The sequence below is a fragment of the Melospiza georgiana genome, chromosome 7 (assembly GCF_028018845.1).
Source record: "Melospiza georgiana isolate bMelGeo1 chromosome 7, bMelGeo1.pri, whole genome shotgun sequence".
NCBI classification, from domain to species: domain Eukaryota; kingdom Metazoa; phylum Chordata; class Aves; order Passeriformes; family Passerellidae; genus Melospiza; species Melospiza georgiana.
Window position 1 is genome coordinate 31,381,237 of NC_080436.1, and position 19,020 is coordinate 31,400,256.

At 44.2% G+C, this 19,020-nt stretch overlaps 1 protein-coding gene across 1 annotated transcript in view; it reads right to left on the reverse strand.

Moving 5' to 3' along the window:
• Positions 1-3,840: 3,840 nt before the first annotated feature.
• MUC13 (mucin 13, cell surface associated) overlaps positions 3,841-19,020 on the reverse strand; it is a 30,618-nt gene continuing 15,438 nt past the window's right edge. The window contains exons 7-16 of the mRNA XM_058028509.1: positions 13,755-13,874; positions 12,749-12,855; positions 11,092-11,150; positions 9,595-9,752; positions 8,143-8,268; positions 6,908-7,019; positions 5,806-5,843; positions 5,209-5,296; positions 4,776-4,977; positions 3,841-3,921 (exon numbers count right to left, since the gene is read on the reverse strand). Coding sequence (XP_057884492.1) covers positions 3,871-3,921; positions 4,776-4,977; positions 5,209-5,296; positions 5,806-5,843; positions 6,908-7,019; positions 8,143-8,268; positions 9,595-9,752; positions 11,092-11,150; positions 12,749-12,855; positions 13,755-13,874 — 1,061 coding nt within the window. The 3' untranslated portion in view covers positions 3,841-3,870. The remainder of the gene's footprint in view (positions 3,922-4,775; positions 4,978-5,208; positions 5,297-5,805; positions 5,844-6,907; positions 7,020-8,142; positions 8,269-9,594; positions 9,753-11,091; positions 11,151-12,748; positions 12,856-13,754; positions 13,875-19,020) is intronic.

Here is a 19,020-nt window from a genome sequence, read left to right on the forward strand (position 1 = left end):
TGACATGTTTTATGGGTTTCTTTGTTCTTAGACCACTTTGGGCTTTTAGAGTTGGCTTTGGGGATTTTTTTTCTGACAAGTTGCTATAAAAATCAGTGTTTTCAGCCCACACCCCAAAACCTGGGAGAGGTCAATTTAATGCTGCTGAGAACCCTTAGTAAGCAAAGCTGCTCCATATTCCCCCCACCAACACCAGACACATGGCATTGAAACAGAGAGCATTACTGGGCTAAAGCTAAAAGGCTGAAGGATGGGAAATTTGGATAAAATAGCAATTGATGACTTTGCAGCTGCCAAACTTGACAAATGTCACTGGAGTGACAGAGGAGGCAGGGCTAGGCTGGCCTTGCTGTAGATTGTGGGTCACTGAACCACAAATTACCAGCAGGATCCTCTGTCTCTGGGTTGTACCAAGGTCCAGTCACCTTCCTGAGCCTGGGTGAAGTTAAGGTGAAGTTAAGTCTCCCATAAACCAGGAGCAGTCATGTTCACCAGGACACCTGCCTGAATCCCTCCAAGCCTCACCTGAGTTTCCCCGCTCTCCACACCAGGAGTTTCTGTTGGGAAGCCAAGGAGATGAAAACCTCTTGCCAGTGGAGAGGCTCCTTTTCCCTTACCCCTGTTCCTCCTGTTGGAAGGAACTCTGTCATTCACCTTGCAAACAGCCAGCCATCAAACTCAAGGTACACAAGAAGTGAAAAGTCAAGCCCAGGTTCTTACCCCACTGCCACCCACAGCACCCACCATGCCCTCCCCTCCCACCCCACATTGCTGGAACATGCTTGGGTATATCTAAATAAATGTAGAATGGCACATGGCTGAAGCTATCCCAAAATTCCCAAGCAAGTATGTGTTGTAACCAGGCAAACCTCTGTCCCAGCTCCTTTGGCACACCCTGTGCACACATGCCAAGCTGTACACTCTCCAGAGTGACTTCTGGTCTAGGATAAAAGTTGGTGGCAGATTTGAGTGGCAGCCTCTTCCCACCTCCTCTTTGGGTCATGTGCCAGCAGGACACTCTGCCTCTCAAGGGAGAAAAGGGATGAGAGAACCCAGGGTGCAAAATGAGCTGTGGCAGATCCCTGGAGCCTCTCAGCCTGCCTGCAGGCATGTCCACACTCCCACTGAGGACCCAACTCAGCTCCTTTCCTCTGCCTACTTGGATTTTGAAGGATGTGCAGCTGAAACAAAGCATGAGTCAAGAGGCAGCAGTCATAAAACTCAACAAAGAGCTATTTTGCATGATGACATTTCCCAGAATAGTCACACATTGCTAATAGACAAACAGAAGTGAAATATCTGGGAGTTTGCCCTTTCGGTACAGATTTCCAGTCCAGATAAAAGAACTGTAACAGCCTTTGAAATGCTAAAAAGGAGCAGGCTCCTGGTATCTGATTGCCCCTCCCCATGAAATGGGCTAAATGACAACTGGTAGCAGTTGCAGAAATTAGCTTTGAATTAGAGCAATGAAAATTCCTCTGCAGTTAAATGATGCAAACACCTGACAGGTTTTGCTGGTTTTATTACCAGTGATAGCACATGTCGGGATATCACACCCTCAATAAAGTTTTACTGCATGAAAGTTTCTCATTCAGCATTCACCTGCATTTCCAGCCTCTGTTGCTTTGCAAAAGAATAGGAGATAACACTTGGCCAGATTCTGCCTTTATCCCATCCATTTTCCAGTGTCTCACCACATTCAAACTTCCCCAGAGTGGAGTCTGCATGGGGTTAACAGAGTGCTGCAGACACCAGAACCTTTTCCTGCTGCTGAAAAGTCAGAGAAAAGGGAGGGAAGAAAAGGACTGAGCAGAAGGATTAGAAGCTGGGGGCATCTCCTTCACCCAGGTTATTATGGAGACACACAGGGCTCAGAGAAAAAGGGGCAGCAGGCATGGGAGGCACACATTAAATTGTTGGGGGAGGGAGCTGGTCCAGCTTTTCTAGCCAGAGGAAAAATGGGTGTTTCTGCCTCTTGTGAGAAGTGTAGCCACCTCACCTTGCTTTGCTCCTCACAGGACAGTACTCTCAGAGGAAAAGTCAAGAAAGTAGGAGCAAATCCCTCCCCATCCCATGAGCAAGGTGTCATGGGCAGTTAAACCCAGCTGAGCATGCAGAGATGCACACAGATGGTGGGCTTGGCTGAGGCCACCAGAACCTGCTCTCCTACAGACCCTGCCCATGCCAGACACTGAGCAGCCAGGTGACAGCAGCAAAGGGGACAGGAGTGAACTGGGAGAAACAGTGAAACCTCAGGAAAACAACAGAAAATGGCACCTTTTCTCACCAGGCTGAGAAAGCAGGGTCTGCCTCCTTTTGCTACAGAAGCCACATGGGAAAGATCAGGACTGTTTAGGCCACAGCTTTCCATCACTCAGCTGCCAAGTGGGAGCTGGTTTTGATCATGGAAAGACTGGAAACAAGCATCTGCATAGAATCCTGGTAATCTCTGCAGCCACATACAGTGCTCTCTGCCACTGACCCCCAAACTTGTCATTTAAGCTGAAAGACACATCTCCTCATCTGGGCCACTAACAGCTGCCATCAGACAGAGCAGCTTGTCCAGCATTTCAAAGGAGACCCAGCTGCAGCAACTACACAGTTCCCACCAAAAAACCTCACTGAATATTGGTGCCAGTCTCACAACAATAAACATTTTAACTTCATTAATACTTAATAATATTTCTGAACTTCTGAGTGAAACCTGGGTGCTGAAACTAGTCTGTGCACACTTGTGTCTAAATTCTGCCTAAATTTTAACATAAAAACGTCTCTGGAGTTTAAAAAAAACCAAACACTTAAATCACTGGGAGGAACATAAGAAAGCCCTGGTACTGAGAAAAAATAATGTTTAATAGGAAAAGTTAATCTGCACATATAACCAAAACACAAAATACAACAGAATTAAATGATTATATAAATGATTGTAATCTATAAATATATGTACATGTGTGCAAAGAAGTATTTTATATAAATATAATGTTAATGGCAGTCAACAGATAATGCACACTCAGTAAAACACAGTAAAATATAAATTCTTTTACAGGCTGATTTATTGACTGTATGTAAGAAATTTTTTAAAAACCCAAACACCAAGCTTATTATCATTCAAACATAAAGACTGGAGAAGAAAGAAAAATGCTAACACTTTCCACAGGAGCTAAAAATGTAAAATCAATGCAGTTTTGCAAGATGAAGAAGAATAGTGTTTGTTTGGAGATATTGTATCTTGCCATTGTATTGGGAAAGAAGGCTGTGGAAAAAGTCAGACAAGTGCCATTGTGTCACACAACCCATGTCAGCAGAGATCTGAACAGAATGCTTTCAGATGGGAAATATTGAGGGGTTGAGAAGAGTGAAAAAAACCTGTATCTAACACAGTAAATTGAAACAGGTCAGATTCTCACGAAAAACAGTTTTCATCTGCCCAAAGCTGTAGTTCAAATTAAGTGAGCACAAATCCAAGTGAAGCTCTGGGAACTGATGTTCTTCAGCATCACACATATTGCCTGGGCCAGAAGAGCTTCCAGAAGAGCTGAAAACCAGCAGGGTTAAAATCCTGGTATCTTGTGTGCACTCACTCTCTTGCCAATGTACTGGCCTCATTGAAGAAGTCTAATGTTTATTGGAGCACATTAGTTCTTTTAAAAGAAGTCCTCTTCTTCTCCCTACTCCCTAACATTATTCCCTTATTTCAAAGTTATCCATGATCTCTTTCAAGCAGGAATCTTCCTCTAGAAAATCTTGAGAGAATCTGGGGTTAAGGTCCTTGTTTTCTCTTCTGCTGAAGTACTGCATTGGTGAGAGGCTGTGAAACTCTTTGCTCTGACCCAGGGCTGTGGTGCTCGTCCATCCTGCTGCTCTGGTCACTCAATATCTGCTCTGTTTTCTAAAGCCTGTGGGCTCCCGTGATATTTCATACTACAGAGAATTTTCAGACAAGAAAAGAAGAGAAATAAGTACTCACAAAGATCATCAAGTCTAACATTTGCATGAATGGTCCATACAGGGTTTGATCCCACAACCTTGGTGTTATTAACCCAAACTGAGCTAATCTCAAGCCTCTGCCTCCTCTGTGGGGCTTCCTTGCAGAATTCAAGGATAAATCAGGAATTTATTTTTTTTTTTTGGAACATGCCTTCCACATAATGACACACCTCTGCTGACCAGGCTCCCCTGGGCCACAGCAGTGCAAAAACTGTTCTGTATTATTCATGGCACTTCACACCTTTCCCCTCTGCAACGCTGCAGCAGCTGCAGGAGTCTTGCTGTGAACCAGGCAGGAGGACACAACCCCCTGGGCATCAGTCCCAGCTTAAACTGACTGTGAATCTTGCATGAGGCTGCAGCCGGGAGGTGCCACTGCAGCTCCTGTTGACTCTACAGTAGCCTAGAGGAAGCTCAGGTGGCAGCAGCCTGTGATGCTTGCAGCACACCTGTGCTGAGGGATGAGTTTGGCTGGTGCAAATATCCTATGACACAGCAGACCACTGGGCAGCCAAGCTCTTGCTTTGACCATTGCTTTTCACATATCCTTCCTGTGGCTCAAGGATGACCAGAAAGGTCTTCATGGGTGCTGATCTCTGCACTGAGGAAATTTCTTTATTAAGATAATTTTTTTAGCTGCAGCTACATTGTTGGGTGCCTTTATACCACTTTGGCCTTCTAGACCAAGGGAGGATGTACAGAGGGAAGCTTAGGTTCCAATAATGTCTGTAGCCCACAGGGCTGCTGTTCAGGAATTCCATTCCCCCAGGACCATGTGAAACACTTACCAGATCATCATAATCCCTCTCTGGAAAATGATCTCTGCTTCTGGAACGCATCTCATAGGGGTTGTTGGGCTGATATCCTGGGTTTGCATGGCCAGAGGTGGTCTGGACTCTGGGGAACATGCTTGGTCTCTCATCAATGTTCATGTCAGAATACCCTGACTGGATCAGGCTCCTCTTCTCTGGATTTTGTTTGTGCCTTGCTCTTTAGAGGACATGAAAGAACAAAGGAGATTTTAAAAGACTGTTTAGTGTGTCTTACTTTTTAAGTCCAACTTAGAGATTTGTCCACTCCCACCTTGTTTTGAATGCTCAGCTCCATTCTGAAGCATGCAACAGATTTTTACAGCATAGAGGTTTTTTTTAGCTAGTGCAAAATCCTTATTTTGAACACACAGCAAAGCAGTTTCTATTCAACTGTAAGAAATATTCTTACCTGACTGAAATAACAGAGACTGCTATCACTAAACACAGGATAATGGCTCCAAACACTGTGCCCACTATTATAAGGATGAGTTCACTGTCTGGGGGGAAAAACAGCAAAAAAGAAATGTGTCAACTGATAACTCACAGTGAATATTGAAAAACGAGGGAAGGGGAAGGGATTTATTTTCAGGCTCCTGGTGCTTACAACATTTTGTGGACACAGAAAGATGTAAATTAAGGATCTGCATTAAAGACCATCTCTGATGGATGGATGTTTTGACTCCAGCTCTGGGTCCTCATGCTGTGCACTGAATGGTTTTACACATAGCTATAGGTGAGGGACAGGAACAACTGGGAGGATGTAGGGGTTGTTTAAGCTAGTATTGATGCTAAACCATGTAGTTAGGTGTCAAATAGGCTCTTCCCATGCCCTAAGCACATAAGACAACAGAGAAATTTCACTTTCTTTTCCCCTAACATAGTCCTTCTATAAATGAAGAATGGTGGCACCCCTAAAGGTTACCACTTTTTTGTTATCTCAGACAGATTAAGCATTACTAGGTATTTTTCAAGACTATAATTAAAAATCAGAAATTCTTATACTTACTGTCAGCGCATTCCTCCCCGGAGTAGCCCACTGGACAACTACAGAAGAGAAAAAGGGAAGGATAGACAGAAAAAAAAAAAATGATCTTTATAGTCCCACTTAATCCAAACCATTGTATGATCATAAAACAATAATATATTTCACCCCTTTATCAGCAATTTCTCCACAAAGTGTGTTCCTTACAGGTTTCCTCTTTAACCCTATCTTACTGTTACTTTCATTAAAGTGAAACAATCTGAGATTTTTCAGAGTGATTGGTGATCTTGGCACTTAATGTTTCAGGATCTCAGTCTGAAAAATGTTAAAAGAACCTAATTTTTCTAAAGAACTAAACTCTGCATCTTTGAGCCATTTAGAATTGCCATGCAATGCCTTTAACAAAAGCCTCAGCATAAGGTCTGTAAGGACAGGCAACTCTACCTTTCTCTCATAGTAGTTTCTGATATTTAAAATATATCAACTTTATGGTAAGAAATGTTCAATTTGCAGCAATAATAACAACAAAAAGAGCTGAATCAATGGATATGGGGAGTGAGTCTCCCTGTTTATCCACCAGAGCAGAGCACAACCAGTCACTCACTTGGCCTCACCAGCAAACACCCTTGTTCTGTTCTGATCCTGAGCTGACAGAAATAATTTCAGAGAGGAAACGAAGCAGGAATTAAGGTCTGAAAGTTATTGGGAAACAGTCCCCACTGATAGCAGTGCAAACATTGCAGGGACTGGAGGCACATCTTGCTCTTACGCCTGTTGCTTACTAAACACTTCAGCAGAGCAGCTCCCATGCTCAGCCACGCTGCCAGAGCAGCTTGTGTTATGTGGTGAAGCACTTTGTCCTCTTCCCTGACTCAGGGGTGACCTTGGGTCTCCTTCCTCTCCTCCCAGGTGTTATGAGTGCACACAAAGGACTAATGCCAAGGAGTGAAAATGCCCCAACTTGTGACACCACAGCTTGTGACACCCCCTGCCCTGCCCCTGGGCAGCTCTCTGATTCACGTTCCTGCAGCCTGTTCTTCTGGCCTGCAGCTGGCCCTGTGGCAGATGTTCTCCTCCCCTGCCCTCACCTACAGCACAGGAATGCAATAAAAAGATGAATACTCACGCCACACATTCTCCAGCCTCCATTTTGTAGTTAATCATACATTTGCATGTTGGACCATCTTTTTCTTGTATACAGTACTTGTGTTTTGCTGCAGAGCAGTTTGCACTGCAAACTGTATTTTCAGGGAGAAAAACATAAGTGAATTGCAGGTAGAAGATTGTTTTATTGCTCTAAACACACACCCACCCCTCTCCTGTGCTTTAAAGCATCCAAATGGCTTTTTTAGGACTGTACCCATGTAAAGCAAAAACTGGAATGTAAAATCACAAAATTAGAAGTAAATAGGCTGTGTTCAAAACCATCCAACTTCATCAAAAAGGAAATCTGGCTAGGCTGCATCTTCCATAGGTAAGCAATGGCCTGAAGTTTGATCTCACAGCAGATGATTTGTATGGCAAACTGTATCAGTTCCAGTCAGGCATGGGACCACAAAGGCCTACACTGGATCACATCTCACTGGGACTTATTGTAGCCAGCTTTCATAGCTTTATCTTGGATTTTTGAATTATTTTTTTATTTTTCTTAAAATCTTACATGTTAGACTTTTTTTTTTTACTTCTGTAGTGTAAAAGTTTTAGTTTCCATAGGAAGAAAAGAAGGTATTTCTAAGAAAATTAGGTAAATCACAGGGCTTTGGAGGGTAGCTAAAATATAAACAGAGCGCTCACTTAAAGACTCAAAACAAGAAAGTAAATAAAACCCTAAAAACTAACAGTTTCCAAAAATGACAGAAATCATTCTTCTCACAAATGCCTGTCTAAATCCAGGTAATGCAAATCTAGAATTATGAACGAGACACAGAGTCTTAACAGGTTATTGTAGTGCATCATGAGACTTCCAGTTCTGTCAGCTTTCTTCGAGTAACCTGTAGAATTTATTCCCAAAATATGTCCTAGCAGAGAAGGCTGTGAGTATAGGATTCAATTTGTTCCATCCTTTACCTGCTTAGGTTTCAGTTCTTACCAGGACTCTTAACAGTGCATTTAAGGACTTGCCTACTCACTGGTTTCAGTGATGATTTTATCAAGTTTTAATAATTTATTCTGCTGGAATAAAATTATAGATTTGTTCAAAGTGAAATGTGAGGATGTGTTTTTATGGCTTTCTTAACAGGACGCACATTTACTGATTTTTAGAGGTCAGCACATTTGCCCAGCACCTTTCTCAAAGAGAGACCAAGACAGGGAAGAAGCAGATCAGTCTTTCAAGGATAGAGAAAGCAGCAAGGCTCTTACCTGGACAAGAATAATTACTCCATTTTGTCTTTTCTAAATCAAATTTGCATTTGCATTCTGGAAACCGTTTCTCTTCACACTCTGTGGTTTTAGGATCACATTCATAAAACTCACAATGTTTTGCCTCTTTAAAAGAGAAACAGGGAGCAAAGTTGAATACCCTTTCATAGAAAGCAGTGCACCTGCCCAGTAAATCATAAACCAATTATTTAATAATTCTAAATAGAAAAAACATAAAACTCCTTTTCTTGGGACATCAATATTTCAGACTGTCAGACCAGCCCTTTTTCCCTCCTTGCTCTTAATAGTTGTGGTCACATCTTCTGACCTTTTGTTTCTCAGCCTCCTTCAACTATCTCCAAACCTTCCTGGCTCCAGTCCATGAAAAGAGACATTCTTCCTGTAAGTTCATATTCTGAAAACTAACTTTTGGACTCACTTAAAAAAACAAAAACAAAACAAAAAAAACAAAAACAAAAACAAAAAAAACCAAACAAAAAACCCAAACAAACAAAACCAAAAACCCTACAGAGAAAAATCATAACTGTTCTCCTAGTTTTTTCCACAGCTGAGCTGTGAGACCCAGATTCTATACAGTTCTAGACAGATATAAATGTTTGTGGGCTTGCACTTATTTCATGAGCAGCATTAGTATCCTGGTTGCCCAGTGTGTTGCTCTTTAGATCCATGTCCTTGTGGTGGGAATGGTTTAAAGACCTCAGTGCATGGCATGCTGTAGAGGGATGTGACTGCACTGGTGCCTTGGGAGCTCCCAGTGGTTTTCTATTTCCTTCTCACAGCTGAGGATACAGTCACCTTCACACAACAAACTCAGGCTTTAAGCCATGAAATGGACTCTTTATTATTAGCTATGCCTTTTTAAAAAGCTGATTTCAAAACAGGAACTTAAAAAAAAAAAAAAAGAAAAAACATCCTTATTTTAATTTCAAACTCTTTCTCCCAGTATTATACCTTTAATAATGCAAGACTATTGGTTTACATCAACAAATGCCTTAGCTCATTAGCTAATCAGTGAGGCCTCATTTCAATTACCATGGCTTATTATGGGAGAAGTCTAAAGAGAGTTTCATCCTATTTTGCCAGTAAAATACTGGCTTATTCTCAGATGCATAATATATATCTGTATATATTTTATCCTGATTTTTCCCACTTCTTAACACTCAGCAGGTTAAAACCACCATGCCATTGCTTACCAGGGGAAAATATTTACCTTTTCTTCTTTACACAGGGAGTAGGAAGCCTTAATAAGACAAAAGAGACTAGCACTGAATTGTTGACTCATCGAAATTACCCGAGATTGAACATTCAGCTCCTTAAAATCAACAAGGCTTATGATTTGATGGGCTCCTATGCCCACAGAAATCTTCCAACCAGGTTTTAAAAATCTCTGTTTCTGCTGATTAGCTGCTTCCCCAGCAAGGAGTTACATACCCTGATAAGACGTGACAAAGGAGTCGGTATTGTTGATTGCAGCTCTTATTGCATTGCTAACTGTAGATTCATTTTGATCTGATTTGTCTGAGAACAGGTTTGTCACTGTTACATTCAGTCCTGGACCAGAATTTCTGTTTTCACTCTGGCTTAGACGTCTGAAAGGGACAGACAGGACCATTTTAAAGTCTCACACAATCCATATAGCAAGCTAGCAAAGCTACCTAGATGCAAGCTAGATGCAAAGATGAGAGAAAATCTGCCAAATCTCCCTCCCTCCCCCCATAAAGTAGGTAGTTGCCAAGAGACCTGAAAATGAGTGTAAGTCTTGCTCAGGAATACATTAACAGCCATCTTTCCAGTAGGTCCAGGTGTAAATAGGTAACTGCTGGATTTAATGATAACAGCACTGCTCCTTTGTGTGCTTTTGATACAGAACTAGCATTTTCTAGCTGGGTTAACCTCAAACCAGCTGCAATGTGGAGAACCTCATCTCTTAGACCCTAACTTCCATCAGCCTGTGGGTTTATCCAGGCGTGATGTGGAGGTGAGGATAATTCAGGGTGTGACCACCATGAATGCAGACAGGGCTGTTTGCCATGTAGAGGTATCTGTGCAGGCTACACACTACCTGGGTTGGGTTCAGCTCACAGCAACCTCCCTGGTGTGAGGTGGAGAGCAGCAGTGACTTCCCTGTTCTTCAGCTAAACCTCCCGCTGCCAGGATATGCACACAAATATCCCGCAGTGGCAGACTGCTGCATTCCTTGAGGTGTTACTGTGCCCCACGTCACAGCTGCTCTGCTGGAAGTTACTGCCCCCACAGCTCTGTTAGGACAACATTCTGCTTAGCTGCTTAATCCCTGGGGTGCCCTGGAAGGGTTGACATTGTGTGCTAGCATGCCAGGTTTTGCTTCATAGGGGTTAGGAAACACAGAGGAGCTGGCAGAGCTCTGGGGTCAGTACCTTGTGACAGATGGGGATGGGGAAAAAGAGACATCTCACAGGGTCTACCTAGACCAGCAAGGGACCTATGCCCACAGCTACACCACAACCCATTCAGCAGCATCTTTGCTCAACCTGCCATCAGGAGACACCAACAAATGCACAATAAAATACATTTGCTATGCCTTCTGTAACGAGGGTTTTTAAATTACGCTGGGACTCCAAGCTGGGTGGCACTCCCAATGGTCACAGGAACTCAGAGTTAACTGTTAGAATTTCAGACATGTCAGATTTCACAGGGACTGCTAGCTACAGCACAGTGCTGCATCCTACATGGTGCTAGCAGCAGGACATACAGTGTGGGGCTGCCTCAGCCTGCCCATTTCACAGAAACACTGGGATAAAAATGGGGCCAGCATCCCTCCTTTATGGGGAAGCATTCTGAGCTGAACTCATCCCATATTTTTTATTGAATTGAGAACTTCACAGGAAACAGATTAAAATGAGGTATGTGGAAGTATGTAGTATGCAAAAAACAAACCAGCAAACTTACTGAATTTTCTTGATGACAGTTTCTACATATCCTGATAGATTTTTGAAGGCCTCCTTAAACTATAAAAGAGAAAGAAATTGGAGTTCAAGGCAAGCAGACACATAGCCCAAAATCATATGAACCACTGAGGCTTCAGCAGTAAAGTTTTTATACAGAATATGCTACTATAGGCACAAATAAAGGAAGGTGATGTGTTATATCCACCAGGAAAGGCATTGCAGAAGAGGAACAGTGGGGTGGTGCTCTAGAATATGGATGGGAGGGCAGTGGAGGGATGGAGAATGAATGTCAGGCTGGGTTAGCTGGCTGAGAGCTACAGATACCCCTTTGCAAGCTCATTGCTTAGGAGGGTGTCTCAATAGCCCCAATCTGAGTACAAGGAGAGGGAAGAGGGAGAAGTTGACCCCCTCAGAGATGGCACATGTCCCTGGGAGGCAGTGAAGTGGGATCATCAGGGTCAATCTTGTGGGAGGAAGCACTGATGAAAGCATTGGGAGCTCAACAGATCAGAAGACACATCACTGCTTTCCCTCATGCCATGTGAAGAAGGGAACAACCAGGGGAGACAGAGGCCTTCAACTGCCACAAAAGCAGGAGGCACTGTGAGAAGAGGATAAGATGTCTGATTCAACTGGAATGAAAGATCAACTCTATCTCTTTCTTTGTAATAAAATTCAAATTATTTTCTATGCTATTTTCACTTTTGCACTCTATTGTGTATTTATTTTAGTCGACATATGATGCTCTTCTGTAGCCATATCAGGAAAAAAATGCTGGACAAAAAATTGAGAAACTTTTTTAACATTCTGGAGGAATAACTTTTGGTCACTTTCTGAGACAACATTAATAGTAAGCAATATAATAATATGCAGAAATTGATAACCATTTTTGATCATTCCTGATTAACATTGTGAATATTTTTTAATCAGATGTCTGGTAGAGTTGCATATATATTTTTCCTTACTGCCAGGCAGAGAAATAAGCAAGTCACTTGTTTCAACATGGCAGTATAAATTAAACTGATCATCTTTCGTATTTCTCCAGGAAATCTAATACCAAATATTATGTATAATCATAGAATTATAAAAAATGTGCAGTATCCATTTCACTAAAAACACTAAAATACTAATACTGGCAGACTTATGGAAGAGGGTTGTTATTTGGTATTTAGACACAGCTGGTTGGCCATTTGGAGAAGTTTGTGCTGTGTGGAGCCAGTAATTTTCTTTTTAAAAAAATTAAAGCTGTTCATTTTTACTCATACCACTGAGTATTATTGAGCCTTCAGCAAACAGCAGGGATCAGAAACTCAATAGGCTGGAAAACTTCACTCAGCCCCATTGTTTTTGGAGAAGGAATGGTCAAAGATGGAGAGCAATTTATATGAGAACTCCCCAGAACAGAAATGGTACTAAAAATGCAGATATTACTTCAGGGATACCCTTCACTTCAGCAGGAGCCATGCATGGCTCATCTGAGGACAAAATTCAAGTCTTTTATAAATAGGTCTAAACTAATGTGAAGCATTCTTTGAAAGAAGCAGATCTCTTGTAGAGAGGAACTTTTCTAGGCCCCATATTAAAGAGAGTGTCCTCTCTGTCTACATGACATCTAAAATAGCTTTAAATATATGGGAGGAAAAACCATTGTCACTCACAAATGCTGATACATCGTTGTACAGTTCTTGATACTCTGTGGAATTTACAATTTCAAGATTTTTATTGTAAGATATGTTCACTACAATGGAGCATGGGTATACGTCCCCTGGAATGAGAACAGAGAGTGTAAATTAGAAAGCATTCAGGAAAGCTCAGTTTCACCTTAGAGTTCTCCAGCTTTTAGGGATGGGGAAATACAATGCAGAAAATAAATCAGTGCTATTTTTCATATACAGCAGGGATTAGCAAAGGACAAATCAACTCAGTCACAATGGGGGATATACTTTGGCTGCCAGGGTAGAAGGCAGGATCCTGGGCCCAAACAATCTGTCCTGTATCTGAAACTGAGTAACATTAAACTGTCACGTGGCCTGAAGCTACAAGACTTTTTGCAAGGTGTTACAGAATTTGGTGAGAAAAAATGTATATCAAGTACTCCAAATTTGCAGCTATTAAGCAGCTAATGTGGTTCACTGTGGTTTACAGAGAAAGTAATTCAGAATCAACTTGCTTCTTAAGCCTCACAAGTAAATTTGAGAATCCTGCTTGCTGATCCTTAAATAAGAAGCCCTATTTTCCCACATGCTTGGCCTTCAGAAGCATTTCTAAGATGCATTTCCACAGGACTCTGATGAGTGTTTAGCAATGGGGAAAATCAATCCGGTTGTTCACAAGTTTGCTCTTTTTTAAATCATTGTCATTAATATCAATGTCAGGTTTACACTTGCATTTTTTTTCCTGCTTTTCACTCATTTTAATCTCCTGCACTCCTGACAGAGAATTCACCTTCTTTTCCTAGAACATTAACCTCCTTGGCTGTCACTGTTTTGCAAGATTGCAATCTAGGTCATTGTAGGAGTGGCTGCCTGCAAAGCAAGAAAGCACTCAGCAGTCACTTTCCCAGACTGATTTTGTTTTCAATTATAACATGACAACAAAGCTATATGGGAAGCAAAATCCACCTGAGCAGGTAACTAAAAGCATTGATGCCCTTCTGCAACTCACCTTTCTTACAATCCTCACTGCTGTAGTAGTATCCATATGGGCACACGCAGGTGTAATTGCTATGTAAGGAAACACACGTAGCTAAACTTGTTCCACAAGGATCTCCAAGGCAGAAATCTGCTAATACCAAGATGAAACATATTGACATTAGGGTTTCTGTGAGTTTCTGCAATAGCTAGTTCATACATAAAGTCATTCATACATTGAGTAGTTCACATATGCTTCTAGTAAGGGAATCTACCAGATATGTTTTAGAGAGTATAGATGCATTTGCAGAGCATACATCTGTATATCTGGCTTGTTTAATATATAGTAACTGTTTTCCCCACACAATCCAGCAGGATATCACAGTGAGGACACAGAGTATGGCTGAAATTCATTATCTGTCACACTGAGCATTCAGAGTTCAACTCCACTTAACACAACTAAAACCAAATCAAAGAAAGAAGGGATACCAAGGCTTGCCAAAAGCAGTGACTGTTAGAAAAATACAGACTGCAATAGCCTGTGTATCTTTAATAGTGCACTGGTACACACTTGCCTTATAATGACAGTGTCATAGCACAGTCCTTTACTGCAGACACATCAATAAAATGAGAACTCCAAAGTGAATCATAATATATTTTCTCAGAGTAATTATATATATATTCTGTAAGGTTTTAAAGTATGCATTTTATATCTATATATAATTTAAGTGGTTAATAAGAAATTAAAATTTATATTTCTATACATCTTATATATAGGATGGAAATTACAGTTCTCTTTCAAGATATCAAATTCTGTTTTTCACCCTGCCTTGTTTTTTACGTTTCACTCCATAAGTACAGTCTCATGGATGAGACATTTTCTGCGAAACGGGGAAAAAAATAGGAATTCTCATTCATACCCCAAAAAATAAAAACTAAAACACTCAATGAATTTTCACTTCCTAAAAGGTTCACTTCCAATTATTTTTTCCAGAGAACCTAATGAAGCCAAATTTTTTCCTGATGAAAAAGATCCCAAGCACAAAGCTACAACAATTGTGAACTCCTCCAAACACATTCCACTTACAGCAAGGCCCCTCAGGGAAGAGTAGCAGGGAGATACAGCATTGAATGAGGACATTTTGCTTACATTGGAAGGCCCTACTGGGACTGAAAAAGGTGGGGTATGGAGAGCTCCAGGACAGACAGATGCCCTGTCCCCCAGACACAGTTCCTGGCCCCAGCCCTATGCCAGGCTCTGCCCCAGCTCCCTCCCTGCCTGTGCTCCAGCAGCCTCAGGCACAGCTCCCTGCAGGGCCAGGTCACCTCTTTGCAGAGATTCTCTTGTATCCTTCCCTGCTGAAAGAGGCAAAGGTAACGAGCACGAAAAAAGCAACCTCCACCAATCTTCCCCAACACATTCTCCCTGCAGCAAAGGCCAGCAGGAAAAGAGGAAAGAGAGAAGGATATTCATGGCCAGCAACTGGTCAGGTTTGTCTCTCCTGGAAAAGGAATATGGGAAACACAAGGCAGAGGAACTCCTTCCTGTCAGAAGGGGCTACAGAGCTCTCTGGGATTTGGTCACTCCAAGCTGTCCCAAGAAAATGCTGCATGAGCATATTTGCCTTTCAGCTGTAGGTGCTGAAGATGGTATCTCTGTTGCATCACAATCTGTTCAAATTACAGAATTATTACGTGAAGAACAGAAGACAAAAGACATGGCAGCACAGCCAAGAATTGTCTGTTCAAAAAGCATCAAGCTGAGAGTGGAGAACACCAGGCATGGTCTGCTCCGCGCTCCACAGCCATGGTCCCTGGTCTCTCCGTGCTGGGCTGTGCCCGACATCCCTCCCTGCCCATGCTCCAACAGCCTCAGGAACAACTCCCGGCAGGGCCTTGGGCAACCCTTTACATGGAAACCCTTGTACCCCACAATCCACCCACCGGCACAGGAGGCAACGTCAGCAGGCATGGAATGAGCAACCTCCTCAAATGTCCCACCACACATTCCCCTTGCAGAATGACCAGCAGGGAAAGATGGAAGAGTGGAAGATTTTTCAAGGTCATGGTCTGGGTAACTTTGACTCCAATGGGAAAAGAACTCAGAGAAACCCAGGCAGGGGAACTTCTCCCTGCTTGGAGAAATTCAGAGCTCCCTGGAACCTGGTTATTGCCAGCAGTCCCCAGAAGGGGAACCTTGAAAGCTTTTCTCCTCACCTGAAGGTGGCACCACTGGTGGGTCAGGATCTGTTCCATTATCAGTATTGTTTCCTGCAAAAGGGAAGAGAAGAGCCATGATAGCACTGCCTAGCATCTACTGCTCAAAAAGCCCTCGGAAATGCCGTCTTCTTGCTCTCATAATCCTTCTTTCAAACCCTGCTCTTGGAACCCTCCTTACCACATGTGCATTTCCCCTGGTGGCCTTTGGCACAGGCTCATGTGAGTGGTAGCCAGAGGCACAAAGTCTTTGCCAGAGCTGGGCCATCAGGATGTGAAGGTGACTCCGGGGATGCTGAGCACATCCCTCCCCAGCAGCAGGCTGGGAGTGGAGGATGACAGGCACAGTCTCCCTCATGGTGCCCAGTCATGGTCCCTGGTCTCTCCCTGCTGGGCTGTGCCTCACATCCCTCCCTGCCCATGCTCCAACAGCCTCAGGAACAGCTCCCTGCAGGGCCTTGGGCAACTCTTTACATGGAAACCCTTGTACCCCACAATCCACCCACCGACACAGGAGGCAACGTCAGCAGGCATGGAATGAGCAACCTCCTCAAATGTCCCACCACACATTCCCCTTGCAGAATGACCAGCAGGGAAAGATGGAAGAGTGGAAGATTTTTCAAGGTCATGGTCTGACTAACTTTGACTCCAATGGGAAAAGAACTCAGAGAAACCCAGGCTGGGGAACTCAACTCAGCTTAGGCATCTGCAGTGCTCCCTGGAACCTGGTTATTGCCAGCAGTCCCCAGAAGGGGAACCCTGAAAGCTTTACTCCTCACCTGAAGGTGGCACCACTGGTGGGTCAGGATCTGTTCCATTATCAGTATTGTTTCCTGCAAAAGGGAAGAGAAGAGCCATGATAGCACTGCCTAGCATCTACTGCTCAAAAAGCCCTCGGAAATGCCGTCTTCTTGCTCTCATAATCCTTCTTTCAAACCCTGCTCTTGGAACCCTCCTTACCACATGTGCATTTCCCTTGGTGGCCTTTGGCACAGGCTCATGTGAGTGGTAGCCAAAGGCACAAAGTCTTTGCCAGAGCTGGGCCATCAGGATGTGAAGGTGACTCTGGGGATGCTGAGCACATCCCTCTCCAGCATCAGGCTGGGAGTGGAGGATAACAGGCACAGTCTTCCTCGTGGTGCCCAGCCATGGCCCCTGGCCTCTCCCTGCTGGGCTGTGCCTCGCATCCCTACGTGCCCATGCTCCAACAGCCTCAGGAACAGCTCCCTGCAGGGCCTTGGGCAACCCTTTACATGGAAACCCTCGTACCCTGCAATCCACCCAGCGGCACAGGAGGCAACATCAACATGCATGGAATGAGCAACCTCCTCAAATGTCCCACCACACATTCCCCTTGGAGAATGACCAGCAGGGAAAGATGGAAGAGTGGAAGATTTTTCAAGGTCATGGTCTGGGTAAGTTTGTCTCCCATGGGAAAAGAACTCAGAGAAACCCAGGCTGGGGAACTTCTCCCTGCTTGGAGAAATTCAGCGCTCCCTGGAACCTGGTTACTGCAAGCTGTCCCCAGAAGGGGAACCCTGAAAGCTTTTCTCCTCACCTGAAGGTGGCACCACTGGTGGGTCAGGATCTGTTCCATTATCAGTATTGTTTCCTGCAAAAGGGAAGAGAAGAGCCATGATAGCACTGCCTAGCATCTACTGCTCAAAAAGCCCTCGGAAATGCCGTCTTCTTGCTCTCATAATCCTTCTTTCAAACCCTGCTCTTGGAACCCTCCATACCACATGTGCATTTCCCCTGGTGGCCTTTGGCACAGGCTCATGTGAGTGGTAGCCAGAGGCACAAAGTCTTTGCCAGAGCTGGGCCATCAGGATGTGAAGGTGACTCCGGGGATGCTGAGCACATCCCTCCCCAGCATCAGGCTGGGAGTGGAGGATAACAGGCACAGTCTTCCTCGTGGTGCCCAGCCATGGTCCCTGGTCTCTCCCTGCTGGGCTGTGCCCCACATCCCTCCCTGCCCATACTCCAACAGCCTCAGGAACAACTCCCTGCAGGGCCTTGGGCACCGCTTTACATGGAAACCCTGGTACCCTGCAATCCACCCACCAGCACAGGAGGCAACGTCAGCAGGCATGGAATGAGCAACCTCCTCAAATGTCCCACCACACATTCCCCTTGGAGAATGACCAGCAGGGAAAGATGGAAGAGTGGAAGATTTTTCAAGGTCATGGTCTGGGTAACTTTGACTCCAATGGGAGAAGAACTCAGAGAAACCCAGGCAGGGGAACTTCTCCCTGCTTGGAGAAATTCAGCGCTCCCTGGAACCTGGTTACTGCAAGCTGTCCCCAGAAGGGGAACCCTGAAAGCTTTTCTCCTCACCTGAAGGTGGCACCACTGGTGGGTCAGGATCTGTTCCATTATCAGTATTGTTTCCTGCAAAAGGGAAGAGAAGAGCCATGATAGCACTGCCTAGCATTTACTGCTCAAAAAGCCCTTGGAAATGCCGTCTTCTTGCTCTCATAATCCTTCTTTCAAACCCTGCTCTTGGAACCCTCCTTACCACATGTGCATTTCCCTTGGTGGCCTTTGGCACAGGCTCATGTGAGTGGTAGCCAGAGGCAAAAAGTCTTTGCCAGAGCTGGGCCATCAGGATGTGAAGGTGACTCCGGGGATGCTGAGCACATCCCTCCCCAGCATCAGGCTGGGAGTGGAGGATGACAGGCACAGTCTCCCTCGTGGTGCCCAGCCATGGCCCCTGGCCTCTCCCTGCTGGGCTGTGCCTCGCATCCCTACGTGCCCATGCTCCAACAGCCTCAGGAACAGCTCCCTGCAGGGCCTTGGGCACCCCTTTACATGGAAACCCTCGTACCCTGCAATCCACCCAGCGGCACAGGAGGCAACATCAACATGCATGGAATGAACAACCTCCTCAAATGTCCCACCACACATTCCCCTTGGAGAATGACCAGCAGGGAAAGATGGAAGAGTGGAAGATTTTTCAAGGTCATGGTCTGGGTAAGTTTGTCTCCCATGGGAAAAGAACTCAGAGAAACCCAGGCTGGGGAACTTCTCCCTGCTTGGAGAAATTCAGCGCTCCCTGGAACCTGGTTACTGCAAGCTGTCCC